Consider the following 22397-nt stretch of genomic DNA (forward strand, 5'->3'; position numbering starts at 1 on the left):
TGCCAAACAACAGGGTGTGGCTCTTCTTCTGAACAAAAGAATGAAGGGGGCGTGGGAGCGTGGCGGTGAGGTGTGGGAAGCTGTAAGCCCCAGGATACTTTGGGCTCGCCTTCCCATCAACCAGAGGCGAGGAGTGGTGGTCGTGGTTACTTATGCCCCCACCGAAGACGAACATCCGTGGAGGGATGCAAGCAAAGCCGATGAGTCAGACGCTTTCTATGACCTCCTGTCACAGGTGCTGGCTAAAGTGGCCACTCGGGACAGAGTCATCTTGTTGGGTGACTTCAATGCCCGAGTTGGTCATGATGCTGACACCTGGTCTGGAGTGATTGGAAGGCATGGGCCAGATCAGCTCAATAATAACGGTAGGAGGCTGCTAGATTTTTGTGCAGCCCATGGGCTTGTAATTACCAACACGCTCTTCCGGCATCGGCGCATCCACACAACATCATGGATACATGCCGGGTCCAAGCAAGAACATCTGCTGGACTACATAGTGACGGACCAGCGGATGCGAACCCATGTCCTTGACACCAGGACCTACCGTGGAGCTGATCTGTCCTCTGACCATCGACTAGTCATCTGTAAGATGCGCCTGCCTTTCTTCCACTCCGGTGGTGGGTGTACACCCAGGATCCCATTCCAACCAAAAGTGGCCTGGTCTCAGTTAGCTGATGAAAGTTGCAAGCGAGAATTTCATCATCGCTTGCAGCTGGGGTTGGCATCGTCCCCCACTCCACCTGATGTCGAGGGTAAATGGGCGAGGTTTAGGACTGTGACTCATGCAGCTGCAATGGCTGCTTTGGGTACGCGGTCCAGACCTCCCCAGAAACCCTGGCTGACAGAGGAGGTGTTCAGGTTAATTGAGAAAAAGCGACAGGCCCACTCTCATCGCCTACAGCATCCCACGTCAGAGAATGAGGAGGTTTACCGCAGCCTTCGCTCGGAAGTTCGGAGAGCCGTAAGGCGTTGTAAGGATGGGTGGTGGTCGCGGGTTGCTGAGGAGATGGAGTCTGCCTCAGTGGCCCGTGATCACAAATCACTATTTAACTCCATCAAAAAAGTAACCTGCAGCGCCACACCTATTACCATCATTAGAGGAAAAAACGGTGATCCAATCTCCGACCCCCAGGAACAGGTTTGCAGATTTGCTGAGCATTTCTGTGAGGTCCTGGGGGAGGGAAATTCTCTCAGCCAGGAAAACATCATGGCACAAAGTGGGGATAACCCTGCTGAGGCTGCGGTGCCTCAAATATTGGAAGAGGTCACCCCCTGTGAGTGGCTGGCTGAGGTTCCAGCTGTTGAGGAAGTACTGAGGGCGATCCGGAGTCTGAGACCAGGGAAGGCACCGGGCAGAGATGATCTCCCAAGCGAAATGCTGAGGGAGGGTGGCGTTTGTGCACAGACTGCCCTATATGACATCATAACAACAGTCTGGACCACTGGACGGGTTCTGCAGGACTGGAAGGATGCCCTGGTGGTCCCCCTCTTTAAGAAGGGGGACCGCACAGACTGTAACAACTACAGGGGCATCTCACTCCTCAGTGTGCCGGGTAAGGTCCTGGCAAGGATTATTCAACATCGCCTTGCTAGGCACGCTGAGGAGGGGCTTGCGGAGCCCCAATGCGGTTTCAGGAAAGGGCGGTCCTGCACAGATGCCATATTTTCTGTCCGTCTGCTACAGCAGAGGTGTAGGGAATTCCAAAAAGACCTACATCTCTGCTTTATTGACCTGGTCAAGGCCTATGATACCATCAGTAGGACTGGACTCTGGGTTGTTCTTCGTGCTTTCGGAGTCCCTGACCCTCTCCTCACGATCATTAAGGACCTTCATGATGGTGAGCGGGCCCGGGTAAAACTACGTGGCCGGGAGTCGGAGCCTTTCCCTGTACACCTTGGGGTGCGACAGGGATGTCCTCTGGCTCCCACATTATTTAACATCTATTTTGACCGCGTAGTTCGTGAAGCCTTCAATAGCTGTACCGGGGGAATTTCCGTTTGGTACAGATATAATGGGAGGCTGATCGACGCCCGGGTGCGATCAAGGGATGGCTCCCTATTGGTCAACCACGTTATGTATGCCGATGATTTGGTAATAGCTGCTCATTCAGAAGAGGAGTTGGAGGCGCTGCTGCTGAGACTGGAGCGTGCCACTAAGAGGTGGGGCCTTACCATCAGCCCCACCAAAACCAAGCACCTGCCTGGGTATTTTGTACCATCGGACACTCCACCCCCACAACTCCCAATTGGTGATGGGGCAGTTGTGGAGAGAGTGGAGAGTTTCCCATACCTGGGCAGTGTGCTTATGACCGGCTCCAGTCTATCAGCAGAGGTCTCACTCCGAATCAGTCGAGCGGCAATATCTTTTCATCGGTTGCGTAACGCTGTGTGGAAGCTACCTGGTCTGTCGCTCCGCACGAAGCTTCAGGTCTTCTCGGCCACGGTCATTCCCTCCCTTCTCTACGCTTGCGAGACGTGGACCCCCCTGGTGGAGCATCTTCGCCGGTTGGAAACATTTAGGCTGGCCTGCCTACGATCCATCCTGGGTTTAACCAGGCTGGATTGTGTGAGGAGCTCACAAATCCTTGAAAGATCTGGGCAAAGTCCCATCAGTGAGCTCCTCCGGCAGGCAAGGCTGCGTTGGCTGGGTCATGTAGCCCGCATGCCCAGCCACCGCATGCCTAAACAGCTTTTGTTCGGCCGGATCGAGGGGGCTAGACGGGCGCGGCACGGGCTGGAGAAGAGATGGAGTGATGTGGTACAGGAGGACGTGGAGCTGAGTGGACTTGCCGATGACTGGTACCAGCGGTGTCAAGATCGGCCTCAGTGGAGGAGGCTCGTGAAGGACGCTACTGGGCAGTTGGAGGCAGTCGCCCTCCAACAACAACGGAGGGCGGAGGAGCGACGCTCACAACAACGAGCGGAGCGCCGGGTGGCTAAAGCACAGCAAGTTGGCACAGTAGGGGGCACAGGTGGTGCATCAGCCAGTCATCTCGGTCATCTCGGTCAGTCGACCAGTGGCACCTGGGTCTGCCCCGTGACCTCCTGCCAGCGGGCTTTCGACACTTCACGTGGCCTCAAGGTGCACTTGGCCTGGCACAAGCATCGTGGTGACGTCACCGCCACTTAGTGGCGAATGGCGGTTGTTGTTGTTGTTGTAAGTGTGTGTAAGTGTGTGTGTGTAAGTGTGTGTGTGTGTAAGTGTGTGTAAGTGTGTGTAAGTAAGTGTGTGTAAGTGTGTGTAAGTGTGTGTAAGTGTGTGTGTGTAAGTGTGTGTGTGTGTAAGGAAGTACTGAGGGCGATCCGGAGTCTGAGACCAGGGAAGGCATCGGGCAGAGATGATCTCCCAAGCGAAATGCTGAGGGAGGGTGGCGTTTGTGCACAGACTGCCCTATATGACATCATAACAACAGTCTGGACCACTGGACGGGTTCCGCAGGACTGGAAGGATGCCCTGGTGGTTCCCCTCTTTAAGAAGGGGGACCGTACCGACTGTAACAACTACAGGGGCATCTCACTCCTCAGTGTGCCGGGTAAGGTCCTGGCAAGGATTATTCAACATCGCCTTGCTAGGCACGCTGAGGAGAGGCTTGCGGAGCCCCAATGCGGTTTCAGGAAAGGGCGGTCCTGCACAGATGCCATATTTTCTGTCCGTCTGCTACAGCAGAGGTGTAGGGAATTCCAAAAAGACCTACATCTCTGCTTTATTGACCTGGTCAAGGCCTATGATACCATCAGTAGGCCTGGGCTCTGGGTTGTTCTTCGTGCTTTCGGAGTCCCTGACCCTCTGCTCACGATCATTAAGGACCTTCATGATGGTGAGCGGGCCCGGGTAAAACTACGTGGCCGGGAGTCGGAGCCTTTCCCTGTACACCTTGGGGTGCGACAGGGATGTCCTCTGGCTCCCACATTATTTAACATCTATTTTGACCGCGTAGTTCGTGAAGCCTTCAATAGCTGTACCGGGGGAATTTCCATTTGGTACAGATATAATGGGAGGCTGATCGACGCCCGGGTGCGATCAAGGGATGGCTCCCTATTGGTCAACCACGTTATGTATGCCGATGATTTGGTAATAGCTGCTCACTCAGAGGAGGAGTTGGAGACGCTGCTGCTGAGACTGGAGCGTGCCACTAAGAGGTGGGGCCTTACCATCAGCCCCACCAAAACTAAGCACCTGCCTGGGTATTTTGTACCATCGGACACTCCACCCCCACAACTCCCAATTGGTGATGGGGCAGTTGTGGAGAGAGTGGAGAGTTTCCCATACCTGGGCAGTGTGCTTATGACCGGCTCCAGTCTATCAGCAGAGGTCTCACTCCGAATCAGTCGAGCGGCAATATCTTTTCATCGGTTGCGTAACGCTGTGTGGAAGCTACCTGGTCTGTCGCTCCGCACGAAGCTTCAGGTCTTCTCGGCCACGGTCATTCCCTCCCTTCTCTACGCTTGCGAGACGTGGACCCCCCTGGTGGAGCATCTTCGCCGGTTGGAAACATTTAGGCTGGCCTGCCTACGATCCATCCTGGGTTTAACCAGGCTGGATTGTGTGAGGAGCTCACAAATCCTTGAAAGATCTGGGCAAAGTCCCATCAGTGAGCTCCTCCGGCAGGCAAGGCTGCGTTGGCTGGGTCATGTAGCCCGCATGCCCAGCCACCGCATGCCTAAACAGCTTTTGTTCGGCCGGATCGAGGGGGCTAGACGGGCGCGGCACGGGCTGGAGAAGAGATGGAGTGATGTGGTACAGGAGGACGTGGAGCTGAGTGGACTTGCCGATGACTGGTACCAGCGGTGTCAAGATCGGCCTCAGTGGAGGAGGCTCGTGAAGGACGCTACTGGGCAGTTGGAGGCAGTCGCCCTCCAACAACAACGGAGGGCTGAGGAGCGACGCTCACAACAACGAGCGGAGTGCCGGGTGGCTAAAGCACAGCAAGTTGGCACAGTAGGGGGCACAGGTGGTGCATCAGCCAGTCATCTCGGTCATCTCGGTCAGTCGACCCGTGGCACCTGCTGGGTCTGCCCCGTGACCTCCTGCCAGCGGGCTTTCGACACTTCACGTGGCCTCAAGGTGCACTTGGCCTGGCACAAGCATCGTGGTGACGTCACCGCCACTTAGTGGCGAATGGCGGTTGTTGTTGTTGTTGTGTGTGTGTAAGTGTAGTGGTGGTATTGACGTGCGCCGGGAGTGATGGATCACGGGGCGCGGGGTTGGGCACGCGGTGTGGGCGTGGCATGGACGCGCGCGCCGGTGGTGAGGCGCGCTCACACAAGCTGGGAAAAGAGGATCGTAGCGAGTGCGCAGTGATTGGTCAGATAAGTGAGTACTCTCAGCGACGTCCGCAGGAGGGGTATAAAGGGGGACGCGCGAGAGCACTCGAGGTCAGTGTTAACCAGTTGAAGACCCAAGACGGGGTGGAGGAGGTAGGGGCCCTGTGTGGCTCGGAGCCGAGACTGGGGGGACCGTAGTCCGACGCCCGTGTGGGTCGGGACGGTGGTACCCAGAGCCGAGACGGGCACCCCGGCTGGGTGTGTCCCGGAAGGCTACAGGGCGTAAGAGCCCGTGTCAGTACAGCTGAGTGGGTGTTGGTCACCCGTGTAGCTGAGTGGGTGTTGGTCACCCGTGTAGCTGAGTGGGTGTCCGTCACCCGTGTAGCTAAGTGGGTGTTGGTCACCCGTGTAGCTGAGTGGGTGTTGGTCACCCGTGTAGCTGAGTGGGTGTCCGTCACCCGTGTAGCTAAGTGGGTGTTGGTCACCCGTGTAACGAAGTCGTAGCTGAGTGGGTGTCCGTCACCCGTGTAGCTGAGTGGGTGTTGGTCACCCGTGTAACGAAGTAGGGTGTTAGTCATCCGTGTAACTACAAGTTGGTGAAAATAAAGAGTGTGCTACCCGTGAAGTCGTCTCCTGCCGAGTTACTACTTTACAACTGGCGTCAGAAGTAAACCTGTCTTCAAGGAGAATGGACACAAGGAAGACTTCTCGTTCCCACGTGCAAGACCGGGGAGACGACGACGTACCGGTGACACCACCCTCGGGAGGAGAAGACGAGGAGTTGCCGCCGATGCAGCACTTCGCGGAAATGGCCGATGCTCCGCCCGCCTCCGACACCAGCCTGCAGGACGCACACTCCCGCCTGGCGGAGTTGCTGCTCGCCGCCGCTGCGATCTTGGCGGAGATCTCCGTTCCAGCGGCCGGTGGAACGCCTGCGGGGTTGGAAGAGGCGGCGCGGCTGGAGGGTTCCCGCCATAAGGCGTTTCGCGCCAAAAGTTTGGGAGTTGGCGCCATTTTTGAGGGTCCGCCTCCGGTTGGCGGGAAACGCGGACACCACGTGGCCAGAGGTCTCCACACAGCGCAGCCCGCGTCATCGGCGAGCGCCGGAGCTCTCCATTTTGCGCCTGCAGAGGGAGCCGACATTTTCTACAACCACAGCAGCGCGCGGGAAAATCGTTCCAACGACGACGACGACGATCGAGTTCTCCAGCAACGATTGCCCGCGCTGTCGGTGTTCAAGGCGGACGGGGGCGACTGGGGAGCCTTCCAGCGACGGTTCATCGCGCATCAAGAAATGTCGGGGTGGTCCGACACCACGGCCCTGCGCGCGCTGCCAGCGATGCTCGACGACGACGCGCTTGCGGCCTTCACGTCTGCCCCGAGGTCGTCCCGCTCAACGCTCCAGGCCGCGCTGCACCTGTTGGCCAAGGTGTTCGGGCCGCCCTCGACCTGTCGCCACCAGTTCTACGATCGGCGGAAGGTGGTTGGAGAAACAACGCTCGCCTATCGCACGGCGCTGCTCGCCCTGGCGGATTCAGCTTTTCCCCGCATGGACAAGGAGGGGAAGGACGCCATGGTGACGGAGCAGCTGCTGGCGCTGGCTCACGGATTGGGAGTTCCCATTAATACGGCGGACGAGATGGACATCTGCTCCCTGGGGATTGCCACGAGTATCCACGCTTACGAGGTCCTACAGCGGAAGCCGACGGTCGTCTGCGCATCGGTGGAGAACGGGGCACCGGCCGCCACGATCAGCGGACCCCAGCCTGCTGTGCCTCGGGAGGAGGCCTTCGCTGGTTCGAGGCCGGGGGAGTGGAGACCGGGAGGTCGTTCGCCCACACGCTCCTCCCGCAAGCTGGAGCAACCGAAACCTACGACGTCCCTCGTCGTCTGCTACAACTGCGGCCTTCGGGGCCACGTCGCGGCCGGGTGCCGGGCCCCACGTCAACGCACCGCGGGACCACGTCCGGACGACGACCAGGGACTCAAGACATCCCAACTGAACCCGGCAAGTCGCGGCACCTCACACGCTCGGTCCACACGCACGGCACGGTCGGATCGCCGCTTAGCGGTGGGGGGACCGTGTATGGGCGCCGGGGGTTCGGTTCGGCGAGAGGGGTCCGCGTACGGCCCGAAGGCAGTCGAGTGGTCCGAATTGGCCCACAGGATTGTGGCTGCGTCGGCCGGGTCGTCCGTGGTAACGGGGTACATTGACGGGGTTGAGGTCCGGGTGCTCGTGGACACGGGTGCGTCGGCCACTATTATTTCGGACCTTATTTATAATATTCTTCCCGTACAATGTCGACCACTTCTGCCGGTGGACGTACCATTTTACGCGGCAAACGGGGGATCTTTGGGAATCATCGGCCAGATTCGGGCGAATATTTGTATTGGCGACATTAAATTGGCGGGTCCTATTTTTGTATCATCATCGTTGGCCGTTCCTTGTTTACTAGGCACGGACTTTCTGTCTAAAATGCCCATAAAAATTCTCATAGACCAGGCCTGCATTGAGCTTCCGTCGGGTCGGCGGGTTGAGTTTTTGAAGAGTCCAAATAAGATACGCACGGCTTGTGCGACGGTGCAGGCGCTGGCAACCCGGACTGTACGGGTGCCCCCGGGATCGCAAATGTTGGTACCCCTTCGGTTGAGAAAACAACTGGGGGCGGATGCGGGGGCGCAGGGAGTTCTATTGGGGCCGTCTAACAGGGCTAAAGGGGACCTCGGCTTAGCGGTGGCCCAGACCATGGTGAGGGGGGACAGTGAGCCGTTCGTTGTGGTCCTGAATACGGGGTCGCGGCCGGCCGTGATTACGCAGGGAACGGTGCTCGCTCACGCCGCGCCGCTACCCGTCGAGGAACAGCTCGTTGCTCACGCCGATTCACATGTCGATACGCATCCCCAAAGTGAGGGGGGGACGGAGTGGTTGGACGCGTTGTGTGCCGGGTCCAGTACCTTGTCCAGTGTGCAGTTGGGTGCATTGAGGGGCTTGCTGCTCGAGTTCGCTGACGTGTTTAGCAGGCACAAGTACGACATTGGCTGCACAGACCTGTTGCGCCACCACATAGAGACTGGGGACGCGGCCCCTATTCGACAGAATCCCTTCCGGCTCAGTCCAGCCGAGAAGGAGCATGTGCAGTCGGCAGTAAATGACATGTTGGCGGCCGACATCATTGCGCCCTCTTCCAGTCCGTGGGGTGCTCCTATCGTCTTGGTTAAAAAACAGGATGGATCCCTGCGGTTCTGTGTTGATTTCCGCCGCCTAAACAAAATATCAATGGCCGATGCGTATCCGCTCCCCAGGATGGATGAGTCGCTGGATGCCTTGGCAGGAGCACAGTTTTTTTCGACGCTCGATTTGCTTTCGGGATTTTGGCAATTGCCCCTCGATGACGAATCAAAACCTAAAACCGCTTTCCGGACACCGGGAGGCCTATTTGAGTTCAACCGATTGCCCATGGGTTTACATTCCGCTCCTGCCACGTTCCAGAGGCTCATGGAATTGGTTTTGGCAGGCCTTCAATGGGACACCTGTTTGATTTACCTCGATGATATCATCGTTTTCAGCCGAACTTTTGAAGAGCACCTCCAGCGACTGAGGGCAGTGTTTCTCAGGATGCGTTCCGCGAAGCTTAAATTTAAACCGGCTAAATGTTTTCTGCTTCGGGAATCGGTCAGGTATTTGGGCCATATCGTTAGCCGTTCGGGGATCTCGACGGACCCTGCTAAGACGCAATGCGTCGGCTCATGGCCAACACCGACCTCTGTTACTGAAGTCCGCAGCTTCATAGGATTTGCCTCCTATTACCGTCGTTTTGTCAAACAGTTTGCCACCATAGCCAGGCCCCTGCACGCCTTGACGGCTAAAGGGGTGCGGTTTCACTGGGGGCCGGAGGAGGAGGCCGCGTTCTGCTCCCTTCGTGACGCCTTGGTGCAGGCTCCCCCCTTGTGTTACCCCGATTTCACGCAACCGTTTGTGCTCGACACGGATGCCAGTAACACGGGTATCGGGGGAGTGCTCTCACAGGTGGTCGGGGGGGTCGAACGGGTGGTCGCCTACGGTAGCAGGGTTCTGTCCCCCGCGGAACAACGCTACTGCGTGACACGGCGTGAATTGCTGGCGATTGTGTTTTTTATACAGCAATTCAGGCCGTATCTGTATGGCCGTCACTTTACGGTTCGCACGGACCATGCGGCTCTCCAATACGCTATGCGGGTGGCGCAGCCATCCGGCCAATTGTCCCGATGGTTGGAGGTCCTTCAGGACTACCAATTCACGACGATTTACCGCAAGGGGTTGCGCCACTCGAACGCGGATGCATTGTCACGGTTGCCGACGCGTACGGAATGCGCATGTCAGTTGGGATCGGCGCGGTGTAAACCTTCTGTCGATGTCCCCGCGGAAGTAGTGCTAGCCGCCACGGATACTACGGGGGTCGACGCCCCCACGGGGAGGGACTCGCTGTTAGCATTGCCTCTCATCGAGTGGGGCCGTCTGCAAATGGCCGACAGCTCCCTACTCGCGCTACGTCGGAAGGTTAACGTTCCCGAGGGCGGGGAAACGCGGGTCGGTTCCTGGGTGTGCAGACGGGGCCTCTTGATGAAGTGGGACTCCATGTCCCGGCGTCACATGCTTGTGGTGCCGGTTGCTGTACGGGGTAAGGTCGTCCTGGCTGCCCATGAACGACTCATGCATCTGGGGTTTCATAAAACGCTCGCCCTCATTCAGCGAGACTACTATTGGCCTGGGATGGGCAGTGACGTGGCGAACATTCTTAAGGGGTGTGTAGGGTGCGCTAAAAGAAAACCGCCACAAATAGCGGCTAATCCACCGCTTCAATCCATTCAAGTTTCGCGCACGAACGAATTGGTCGCGCTAGACATCTTGGGGCCCTTTCCCACTACACCACGGGGAAATAAGTTCCTGCTGGTTGGCGTAGAGTACTTCACCCGCTGGCCCATGGCGTGGCCACTCGCCAACCAGTCGGCTGCGGCAGTGGCGGACGCCTTTGTCCAAGGTTACGTTTTGGACAAAGGCGCCCCCGAACGCTTGCTGACGGATCAAGGGAAAAACTTTTCGAGTGTTTTGTTGCGCGAGGTGTGCGACCTGTTGGGTACAAAGAAAGTACGTACCTCCCCGTACCACCCGCAGACTGACGGTATGGTTGAACGTCTGAACAGGACGATTACGTCTATGCTGTGCCAACAGGTATGCGACGACCAGGTGGATTGGGACTTACAGGTACCGGGGGTACTAGCGGCCTATCGGATGGCACCCCATGCGGCGACGGGGTTTTCTCCATTTTTTCTGATGTATGGGCGGGAGGCTGATCCGGCCATGGACGTCCAACTGGGGATTTCACAGCCACGTGCGAAATCAAAATTGGCAGACCACATTAAGTTTAACATCGCCAAATTGGCTGAGGCGCGAGAGGCTGCGAGATTGAATTCACGCTCTCGGCAGATCGCGAACGAGCGATTGCGTGAACGGAAGGTGCATACGCACAATTGGGAACCGGGCGATAAGGCCTGGCTGCATTGTCCACACGCACCGTTGGCTACGTCCCCCAAACTGTTGAGACCATGGAGGGGACCGGTGGAAATTGTGCGGGTTGCACGACCCCAGAGTATACAGATTAAATGGGGAAAACGCCGTTGGTACGTGCACTCCTCCCGACTGAAACCCTACGCGGCACCACGTGACCCCGGGTTGTGCCGTGACGACCGAGCGTGTGATGTGACCGTCGACTCGGGGAGGGATGTGTCGCAGGCTGATCCTCACGTGTCTCCACCTGACCCACCCCCAGGTGTCTCGGACCTGACGGCTGTTGACCGTCGGGAACCGGAACCCCGCGGCTCGCACGGAGCCCCGATGCCTGGCCCATGCCTTCCTGAACTGCCGGCGCCGCCGGATGGCCAACTGCGCCCTGTGCCGTACGACGGTCCGGCAAGGCGGACTCGGTCAAGGACGCAACACTTTTCATGAGAAAAAAAAAAAAAAAAAATTTTCTTTTTTTGTTAAAGCCCGACTTCGTTGCCGGCTTCCCCCTCTGCCGGGGTAATGTCCCGTTCAAGGGACGCTCGGACATCGGGACGCTGCATGAGTCGGAGAGAAAAGAAGAGAAAATGATTAAAGAAATTTTTTTATTGTTACTCTTTCCGCATACACAGTATCGTTGCCATTCGCCGGATTGTGCATGTTGTTCTTGTTGCGGGTGTGGCGGTTGCTGGGTTTTGCGGATTGCGGTGTTCATGTTGTGTTGTTAGGGTTTGTGTTATGTTACGGGGCACACGTGGGGGTGAAGGGGTGTTGTATGTTTTATTAGCAGCCGGGTCGGCTGCGAGCTATGTGGTAGGGGGTGATGTAGTGGTGGTATTGACGTGCGCCGGGAGTGATGGATCACGGGGCGCGGGGTTGGGCACGCGGTGTGGGCGTGGCATGGACGCGCGCGCCGGTGGTGAGGCGCGCTCACACAAGCTGGGAAAAGAGGATCGTAGCGAGTGCGCAGTGATTGGTCAGATAAGTGAGTACTCTCAGCGACGTCCGCAGGAGGGGTATAAAGGGGGACGCGCGAGAGCACTCGAGGTCAGTGTTAACCAGTTGAAGACCCAAGACGGGGTGGAGGAGGTAGGGGCCCTGTGTGGCTCGGAGCCGAGACTGGGGGGACCGTAGTCCGACGCCCGTGTGGGTCGGGACGGTGGTACCCAGAGCCGAGACGGGCACCCCGGCTGGGTGTGTCCCGGAAGGCTACAGGGCGTAAGAGCCCGTGTCAGTACAGCTGAGTGGGTGTTGGTCACCCGTGTAGCTGAGTGGGTGTTGGTCACCCGTGTAGCTGAGTGGGTGTCCGTCACCCGTGTAGCTAAGTGGGTGTTGGTCACCCGTGTAGCTGAGTGGGTGTTGGTCACCCGTGTAGCTGAGTGGGTGTCCGTCACCCGTGTAGCTAAGTGGGTGTTGGTCACCCGTGTAACGAAGTCGTAGCTGAGTGGGTGTCCGTCACCCGTGTAGCTGAGTGGGTGTTGGTCACCCGTGTAACGAAGTAGGGTGTTAGTCATCCGTGTAACTACAAGTTGGTGAAAATAAAGAGTGTGCTACCCGTGAAGTCGTCTCCTGCCGAGTTGGGGAGCGGTAGTGTAGCGGTTAGCGCGCTGCGCTATGAACCTGGCGACCCGGGTTCGATTCCCGCTCACGGCTAACACCAGTGACGATTATCTGAACCGGTTCTGGGCCTCCCCTAGGTCGACTCAGCCTTAAGTGAGTACCTGGTGCGGTGTGTAAACATCGCCACTGGGGAGACAAAGGCGGTCGGGCGTGGTGCTGGCCACCCACCCCCTCGTGTACCGTTCCGGCCTTCATAGGTGCTCGCTAACAGCACTTGCCCCTACAGTCTGTTAAGGCTATACGGGGATCTTTATCTTTGTCTTTGTGTGTAAGTGTGTAAGTGTGTGTGTGTAAGTGTGTGTGTGTAAGTGTGTGTAAGTGTGTGTAAGTGTGTGTGTGTAAGTGTGTGTGTAAGTGTGTGTAAGTGTGTGTAAGTGTGTGTGTGTAAGTGTGTAGGTGTGTGTAAGTGTGTGTAAGTGTGTAAGTAAGTGTGTGTAAGTGTGTGTGTGTAAGTGTGTGTGTGTAAGTGTGTGTAAGTGTGTGTGTGTAAGTGTGTGTAAGTGTGTGTAAGTGTGTGTGTGTAAGTGTGTAGGTGTGTGTAAGTGTGTGTAAGTGTGTGTAAGTGTGTGTAAGGTGTGTGTGTAAGTGTGTGTGTGTAAGTGTGTGTAAGTGTGTGTAAGTGTGTGTAAGTGTGTGTAAGTGTGTGTGTGTAAGTGTGTGTGTGTGTAAGTGTGTGTGTAAGTGTGTGTGTAAGTGTGTGTAAGTGTGTGTAAGTGTGTGTGTGTAAGTGTGTGTAAGTGTGTAGGTGTGTGTAAGTGTGTGTGAGTGTGTGTAAGTAAGTGTGTGTGTAAGTGTGTGTGTGTAAGTGTGTGTAAGTGTGTGTGTGTAAGTGTGTGTGTGTAAGTGTGTGTAAGTAAGTGTGTGTAAGTGTGTGTGTGTAAGTGTGTGTAAGTGTGTGTGTGTAAGTGTGTCTAAGTGTGTGTAAGTGTGTGTAGGTGTGTGTAAGTGTGTAAGTGTGTGTAAGTGTGTGTAAGTGTGTGTGTGTAAGTGTGTGTAAGTGTGTGTAAGTGTGTGTGTGTAAGTGTGTGTAAGTGTGTGTAAGTGTGTGTAAGTGTGTGTGTGTAAGTGTGTGTAAGTGTGTGTAAGTGTGTGTGTGTAAGTGTGTGTAAGTGTGTGTAAGTGTGTGTGTGTAAGTGTGTGTGTATGTAAGTGTGTGTAAGTGTGTGTAAGTAAGTGTGTGTAAGTGTGTGTAAGTGTGTGTGTGTAAGTGTGTGTGTGTAAGTGTGTGTAAGTGTGTGTAAGTGTGTGTAAGTGTGTGTGTGTAAGTGTGTGTGTGTAAGTGTGTAAGTGTGTGTGTGTAAGTGACACAGTGACACCCACCCACAGTGACACAGTGACACTCACCCACAGTGACACAGTGACACCCACCCACAGTGACACAGTGACACTCACCCACAGTGACACTCACAGTGACACCCACCCACAGTGACACTCACTCCCCTAGGTCGACTCAGCCTCAAATGAGTACCTGGTGCGGTGTGTAAACATCGCCACTGGGGAGACAAAGGCGGTCGGGCGTGGTGCTGGCCACCCACCCCGTTCCGTCCTTCATAGGTGCTACTCGCTAACAGCACCTGCCCCTACAGTCTGTTAAGGCTATACGGGGGATCTTTGTCTTTTTTTCGTGTAAATTTTTACATAAAACTTTGGTGACTGCAGAAATTCATAAACTTTTTATAGCTATGTGACTTTACCGAAAGAACCAAAGAATGTGTAAGTGTGTAAGAATGTAAGTGTGTGTAAGTGTGTGTAAGTGTGCAAGTGTGTGTAAGTGTGTGTGTGTGTTTAAGTGTGTGTGTGTAAGTGTGTGTAAGTGTGTGTAAGTGTGTAAGTGTGTGTGTGTAAGTGTGTGTAAGTGTGTGTGTGTAAGTGTGTGTAAGTGTGTGTAAGTGTGTATAAGAGTGTGTGTGTAAGTGTGTGTAAGTGTGTGTAAGTGTGTAAGTGTGTGTGTGTAAGTGTGTGTAAGTGTGTGTGTGTAAGTGTGTCTAAGTGTGTGTAAGTGTGTGTAAGTGTGTGTGTGTAAGTGTGTAGGTGTGTGTAAGTGTGTGTGAGTGTGTGTAAGTAAGTGTGTGTGTGTAAGTGTGTGTAAGTGTGTGTGTAAGTGTGTGTGTAAGTGTGTAAGTGTGTGTGTGTAAGTGTGTGTGTGTAAGTGTGTGTAAGTGTGTGTAAGTGTGTGTGTGTAAGTGTGTGTGTAAGTGTGTGTAAGTGTGTGTAAGTGTGTGTGTGTAAGTGTGTAGGTGTGTGTAAGTGTGTGTAAGTGTGTAAGTAAGTGTGTGTAAGTGTGTGTGTGTAAGTGTGTGTGTGTAAGTGTGTGTAAGTGTGTGTGTGTAAGTGTGTGTAAGTGTGTGTAAGTGTGTGTGTGTAAGTGTGTAGGTGTGTGTAAGTGTGTGTAAGTGTGTAAGTAAGTGTGTGTAAGTGTGTGTGTGTAAGTGTGTGTAAGTGTGTGTAAGTGTGTGTAAGTGTGTGTGTGTAAGTGTGTAGGTGTGTGTAAGTGTGTGTAAGTGTGTGTAAGTGTGTGTGTGTAAGTGTGTGTGTGTGTAAGTGTGTGTGTAAGTGTGTGTGTAAGTGTGTGTAAGTGTGTGTAAGTGTGTGTGTGTAAGTGTGTGTAAGTGTGTAGGTGTGTGTAAGTGTGTGTGTGTGTGTGTAAGTAAGTGTGTGTGTAAGTGTGTGTGTGTAAGTGTGTGTAAGTGTGTGTGTGTAAGTGTGTGTGTGTAAGTGTGTGTAAGTAAGTGTGTGTAAGTGTGTGTGTGTAAGTGTGTGTAAGTGTGTGTGTGTAAGTGTGTCTAAGTGTGTGTAAGTGTGTGTAGGTGTGTGTAAGTGTGTAAGTGTGTGTAAGTGTGTGTAAGTGTGTGTGTGTAAGTGTGTGTAAGTGTGTGTAAGTGTGTGTGTGTAAGTGTGTGTAAGTGTGTGTAAGTGTGTGTAAGTGTGTGTGTGTAAGTGTGTGTAAGTGTGTGTAAGTGTGTGTGTGTAAGTGTGTGTAAGTGTGTGTAAGTGTGTGTGTGTAAGTGTGTGTGTATGTAAGTGTGTGTAAGTGTGTGTAAGTAAGTGTGTGTAAGTGTGTGTAAGTGTGTGTAAGTGTGTGTGTGTAAGTGTGTGTGTGTGTGTAAGGAAGTACTGAGGGCGATCCGGAGTCTGAGACCAGGGAAGGCATCGGGCAGAGATGATCTCCCAAGCGAAATGCTGAGGGAGGGTGGCGTTTGTGCACAGACTGCCCTATATGACATCATAACAACAGTCTGGACCACTGGACGGGTTCCGCAGGACTGGAAGGATGCCCTGGTGGTTCCCCTCTTTAAGAAGGGGGACCGTACCGACTGTAACAACTACAGGGGCATCTCACTCCTCAGTGTGCCGGGTAAGGTCCTGGCAAGGATTATTCAACATCGCCTTGCTAGGCACGCTGAGGAGAGGCTTGCGGAGCCCCAATGCGGTTTCAGGAAAGGGCGGTCCTGCACAGATGCCATATTTTCTGTCCGTCTGCTACAGCAGAGGTGTAGGGAATTCCAAAAAGACCTACATCTCTGCTTTATTGACCTGGTCAAGGCCTATGATACCATCAGTAGGCCTGGGCTCTGGGTTGTTCTTCGTGCTTTCGGAGTCCCTGACCCTCTGCTCACGATCATTAAGGACCTTCATGATGGTGAGCGGGCCCGGGTAAAACTACGTGGCCGGGAGTCGGAGCCTTTCCCTGTACACCTTGGGGTGCGACAGGGATGTCCTCTGGCTCCCACATTATTTAACATCTATTTTGACCGCGTAGTTCGTGAAGCCTTCAATAGCTGTACCGGGGGAATTTCCATTTGGTACAGATATAATGGGAGGCTGATCGACGCCCGGGTGCGATCAAGGGATGGCTCCCTATTGGTCAACCACGTTATGTATGCCGATGATTTGGTAATAGCTGCTCACTCAGAGGAGGAGTTGGAGACGCTGCTGCTGAGACTGGAGCGTGCCACTAAGAGGTGGGGCCTTACCATCAGCCCCACCAAAACTAAGCACCTGCCTGGGTATTTTGTACCATCGGACACTCCACCCCCACAACTCCCAATTGGTGATGGGGCAGTTGTGGAGAGAGTGGAGAGTTTCCCATACCTGGGCAGTGTGCTTATGACCGGCTCCAGTCTATCAGCAGAGGTCTCACTCCGAATCAGTCGAGCGGCAATATCTTTTCATCGGTTGCGTAACGCTGTGTGGAAGCTACCTGGTCTGTCGCTCCGCACGAAGCTTCAGGTCTTCTCGGCCACGGTCATTCCCTCCCTTCTCTACGCTTGCGAGACGTGGACCCCCCTGGTGGAGCATCTTCGCCGGTTGGAAACATTTAGGCTGGCCTGCCTACGATCCATCCTGGGTTTAACCAGGCTGGATTGTGTGAGGAGCTCACAAATCCTTGAAAGATCTGGGCAAAGTCCCATCAGTGAGCTCCTCCGGCAGGCAAGGCTGCGTTGGCTGGGTCATGTAGCCCGCATGCCCAGCCACCGCATGCCTAAACAGCTTTTGTTCGGCCGGATCGAGGGGGCTAGACGGGCGCGGCACGGGCTGGAGAAGAGATGGAGTGATGTGGTACAGGAGGACGTGGAGCTGAGTGGACTTGCCGATGACTGGTACCAGCGGTGTCAAGATCGGCCTCAGTGGAGGAGGCTCGTGAAGGACGCTACTGGGCAGTTGGAGGCAGTCGCCCTCCAACAACAACGGAGGGCGGAGGAGCGACGCTCACAACAACGAGCGGAGCGCCGGGTGGCTAAAGCACAGCAAGTTGGCACAGTAGGGGGCACAGGTGGTGCATCAGCCAGTCATCTCGGTCATCTCGGTCAGTCGACCCGTGGCACCTGCTGGGTCTGCCCCGTGACCTCCTGCCAGCGGGCTTTCGACACTTCACGTGGCCTCAAGGTGCACTTGGCCTGGCACAAGCATCGTGGTGACGTCACCGCCACTTAGTGGCGAATGGCGGTTGTTGTTGTTGTTGTGTGTGTGTAAGTGTGTGTAAGTGTGTGTAAGTGTGTGTAAGTGTGTCTAAGTGTGTGTAAGTGTGTCTAAGTGTGTGTAAGTGTGTGTAAGTGTGTCTAAGTGTGTGTAAGTGTGTGTAAGTGTGTAAGTGTGTGTAAGTGTGTATGTGTAAGTGTGTGTATGTGTAAGTGTGTATGTGTAAGTGTGTGTACGTGTGTGTAAGTGTGTAAGTGTGTGTAAGTGTGTATGTGTACGTGTGTGTGTGTAAGTTTAAGTGTGTGTAAGTGTGTGTGTGTAAGTGTGTATGTGTACGTGTGTGTGTGTAAGTGTGTGTGTAAGTGTGTGTGTGTGTAAGTGTGTGTAAGTGTGTGTAAGTGTCTAAGTGTGTAAGTGTGTGTAAGTGTGTGTGTGTAAGTGTGTGTGTGTGTAAGTGTGTGTAAGTGTGTGTAAGTGTCTAAGTGTGTAAGTGTGTGTAAGTGTGTGTGTAAGTGTGTGTGTGTGTAAGTGTGTGTGTGTAAGTGTGTGTCTAAGTGTGTGTAAGTGTGTGTAAGTGTGTGTGTAAGTGTGTGTAAGTGTGTGTGTGTAAGTGTGTGTGTGTAAGTGTGTGTAAGTGTGTGTGTGTAAGTGTGTAAGTGTGTGTGTGTAAGTGTGTAAGTGTGTGTGTGTAAGTGTGTGTGTGTAAGTGTGTGTGTGAATGTGTGTGTAAGTGTGTGTGTGTAAGTGTGTGTGTGTAAGTGTGTGTGTGTAAGTGTGTAAGTGTGTGTGTGTAAGTGTGTGTGTGTAAGTGTGTGTGTGTAAGTGTGTGTGTGTAAGTGTGTGTAAGTGTGTGTGTGTAAGTGTGTGTGTGTAAGTGTGTAAGTGTGTGTGTGTAAGTGTGTGTAAGTGTGTGTGTAAGTGTCTAAGTGTGTGTGTATGTAAGTGTCTAAGTGTGTGTGTATGTAAGTGTGTGTGTGTAAGTGTGTGTAAGTGTCTAAGTGTGTGTGTATGTAAGTGTGAGTGTGTAAGTGTGTGAGTGTGTGAGTGTCTAAGTGTGTGTGTAAGTGTGAGTGTCTAAGTGTGTGTGTAAGTGTGTGTAAGTGTCTAAGTGTGTGTGTATGTAAGTGTGAGTGTGTGTGTAAGTGTGTGTAAGTGTCTAAGTGTGTGTGTATGTAAGTGTGAGTGTGTGTGTAAGTGTCTAAGTGTGTGTGTATGTAAGTGTGAGTGTGTGTGTAAGTGTGTGTAAGTGTCTAAGTGTGTGTGTATGTAAGTGTGAGTGTGTGTGTAAGTGTGTGTAAGTGTATGTAAGTGTGTGTGTGTGTAAGTGTGTAAGTGTGTGAGTGTGTGAGTGTATGCGTGTACCTCTGGTGTTGCCGTTTGCGCGTCGGCTCCGGCATTGTGGGGATGGAGCTTTCAGAGCCCTCCCTCAATCCGGCACCACCGCCACCACCACCACCACCACCACCGTGGCCACCGTCACGGCACTCACCACCATCGCCACCGCCGTGGCACTCAACACCACCACCACCACCACCACCGTCGTCACCACCACCATCGTCGTCGTCATCACCAATCCAGTTGACGTGGCCGAAAGTGACGCCGTCAAAGTCGCCGACGATGTCGCTGAAGGCGACGCCCTCCGAGTCGCTGCAGTCGGCGCCGTCGCAATCGCCGATGCCGTCAACGTTGCCGAACATCAGGCGAACAAAGTCGCCGAAGTCGGCGAAGTTGGCCGCGGTGAGGCCCGCGGCTCGGCTAGACGCAGCAGGGCGGTGGCCGCAGGAGCCCAGTCCGTCACCGTCCATCCTGCAAGCTGCACACGCCGTGAACACCGTCACCACCACCACCACCACCATCATCATCACCATCATCACACCGTCACCACCACCACCATCACCACCACCACCACCACCATCACCACCACCACCATCATCACCACCAGTCCGTCACCGCTGCCCTCGCCAGTCCATCCTGCAAGCTGCACACACCGTGAACACCGTCACCACCATCACCACCACCATCATCATCACCACCATCACCACCACCACCATCATCACCACCACCATCATCACCACCACCATCACTACTACCACCATCACCACCATCATCACCACCACCATCACACCCACCACCGTCACCACCACCATCACCACCACCATCACCATCACCACCATCACCATCACCACCATCACCACCACCATCACCACCATCATCACCACCGCCACCACCACCACCATCATCACCACCGCCACCACCACCACCATCATCACCACCACCACCATCACCACCACTACCACCATCACCACCACCACCACCACCACCATCACCACCACCACCACCATCACCACCATCACCACCACCACCATCATCACCACCACCACCACCACCACCACCATCACCACCACCACCATCACCACCACCACCACCACCATCACCACCACCATCACCACCACCACCACCACCATCACCATCACCACCACCATCACCACCACCATCACCACCATCATCACCACCATCATCACCACCACCACCATCATCACCACCACCACCACCATCACCACCACCACCATCACCACCACCACCATCACCACCATCATCACCACCACCATCACCACCACCACCACCACCATCACCACCACCACCACCACCATCACCACCACCACCACCATCACCACCACCACCATCACCACCATCATCACCACCGCCACCACCACCACCATCATCACCACCGCCACCACCACCACCATCATCACCACCACCACCATCACCACCACCACCACCATCACCACCACCACCACCATCACCCACCACCACCATCACCACCATCACCACACCACCATCACCCCACCACCATCCACCACCACCACCATCACACACCACCACACCACCATCACCACACCACCACCATCACCACCACCACCATCACCACCACCACCATCACCACCACACCATCACCACCACCATCACACCATCATCACCACCACCATCACCACACCACCATCACCACACCACCATCACCACCACCATCACCACCATCCACCACCACCACCACCACCATCACCACCACCACCATCACCACCACCACCACCATCACCACCACCACCACCATCACCACCACCACCACCATCACCACCACCACCACCATCACACCACCACCACCATCACCACCACCACCATCACCACCACCACCACCACCATCACCACCACCATCACCACCACCACCACCATCACCACCACCACCACCATCACCACCACCACCATCACCACCACCACCACCACCATCACCACCACATCACCACCCACCATCACCACCACCACCATCCACCACCATCACCACACCACCATCACCACCACCACCATCACCACCATCACCACCACCACCATCACCACCACCATCACCACCACCACCATCACCACCATCACCACCACCACCACCATCACCACCACCACCATCACCACCACCACCATCACCACCACCACCATCACCACCACCACCATCACCACCACCACCACCATCACCACCACCACCATCACCACCACCACCATCACCACCACCATCACCACCACCACCATCACCACCACCATCACCACCACCACCACCTCCACCACCACCACCACCATCACCACCACCACCATCACCACCACCACCACCACCATCACCACCATCACCACCACCACCATCACAACCACCACCACCATCACCACCACCACAATCACCACCACCACCATCACCACCATCACCACCACCACCACCATCACCACCACCACCATCACCACCATCACCACCACCACCACCATCACCACCACCACCATCACCACCACCACCACCACCACCATCACCACCACCACCACCATCACCACCACCATCACCACCACCATCACCATCACCACCATCACCACCACCATCACCACCACCACCACCACCATCACCACCACCACCACACCACCATCACCACCACCATCACCACCACCACCATCACCACCCACCACCATCACCACCATCACCACCACCACCATCACCACCACCATCACCACCACCCATCACCACCACCACCACCATCACCACCACCACCACCATCACCACCACCACCACCATCACCACCATCACCACCACCATCACCACCACCATCCCCACCATCACCACCACCACCATCACCACCACCATCACCACCACCACACCATCACCACCACCACCACCATCACCACCACCACCATCACCACCACCACCATCACCACCACCACCATCACCACCACCACCACCATCACCACCACCACCACCATCACCACCATCACCACCACCATCACCACCATCACCACCATCACCATCACCACCACCACCATCACCACCACCATCACCATCACCACCACCACCACCATCACCACCACCACCATCACCACCACCACCATCACCACCACCATCACCACCACCATCACCACCACCACCACACCACACCACCACCATCACCACCACCACCATCACCACACCACCACCATCACCACCACCACCACCACCATCACCACCACCATCACCACCATCACCACCACCACCACCATCACCACCACCACCACCATCACCACCACCACCATCACCACCACCACCATCACCACCACCATCACCACCACCACCATCATCACCATCACCACCACCATCACCACCATCACCACCACCACCATCATCACCATCACCACCACCACCACCATCACCACCACCACCACCACCATCACCACCATCACCACCACCACCATCACCACCACCATCACCACCACCACCATCACCACCACCATCACCACCACCATCATCATCACCACCATCACCACCATCATCACCACCACCACCATCACCACCACCATCACCACCATCACCATCACCACCACCACCACCATCACCACCACCATCACCATCACCACCATCACCATCACCACCATCACCACCATCACCACCATCACCATCACCACCATCACCACCATCACCACCATCATCATCACCATCACCACCACCACCACCATCACCACCACCATCACCATCACCCACCATCACCATCACCACCATCAC

General features: G+C 55.1%; 1 protein-coding gene across 2 annotated transcripts in view; it reads right to left on the reverse strand.

The window, feature by feature from the left end:
• The window catches only part of LOC133362484 (uncharacterized), a 46823-nt gene that overhangs the window by 24111 nt on the left and 315 nt on the right, over positions 1-22397 (reverse strand). For both annotated transcript variants that reach the window (XM_061581435.1, XM_061581433.1), the window contains exon 2: positions 18707-19157. In XM_061581435.1, the coding sequence (XP_061437419.1) occupies positions 18707-19149 (443 nt within the window). In that variant the 5' untranslated portion in view covers positions 19150-19157. The remainder of the gene's footprint in view (positions 1-18706; positions 19158-22397) is intronic.

The sequence above is a fragment of the Lethenteron reissneri genome, unplaced genomic scaffold (genome assembly GCF_015708825.2).
Source record: "Lethenteron reissneri isolate LAM-NWPU_2019-01 unplaced genomic scaffold, ASM1570882v1 scaffold_1497, whole genome shotgun sequence".
Taxonomy (NCBI): Eukaryota; Metazoa; Chordata; class Hyperoartia; order Petromyzontiformes; family Petromyzontidae; genus Lethenteron; species Lethenteron reissneri.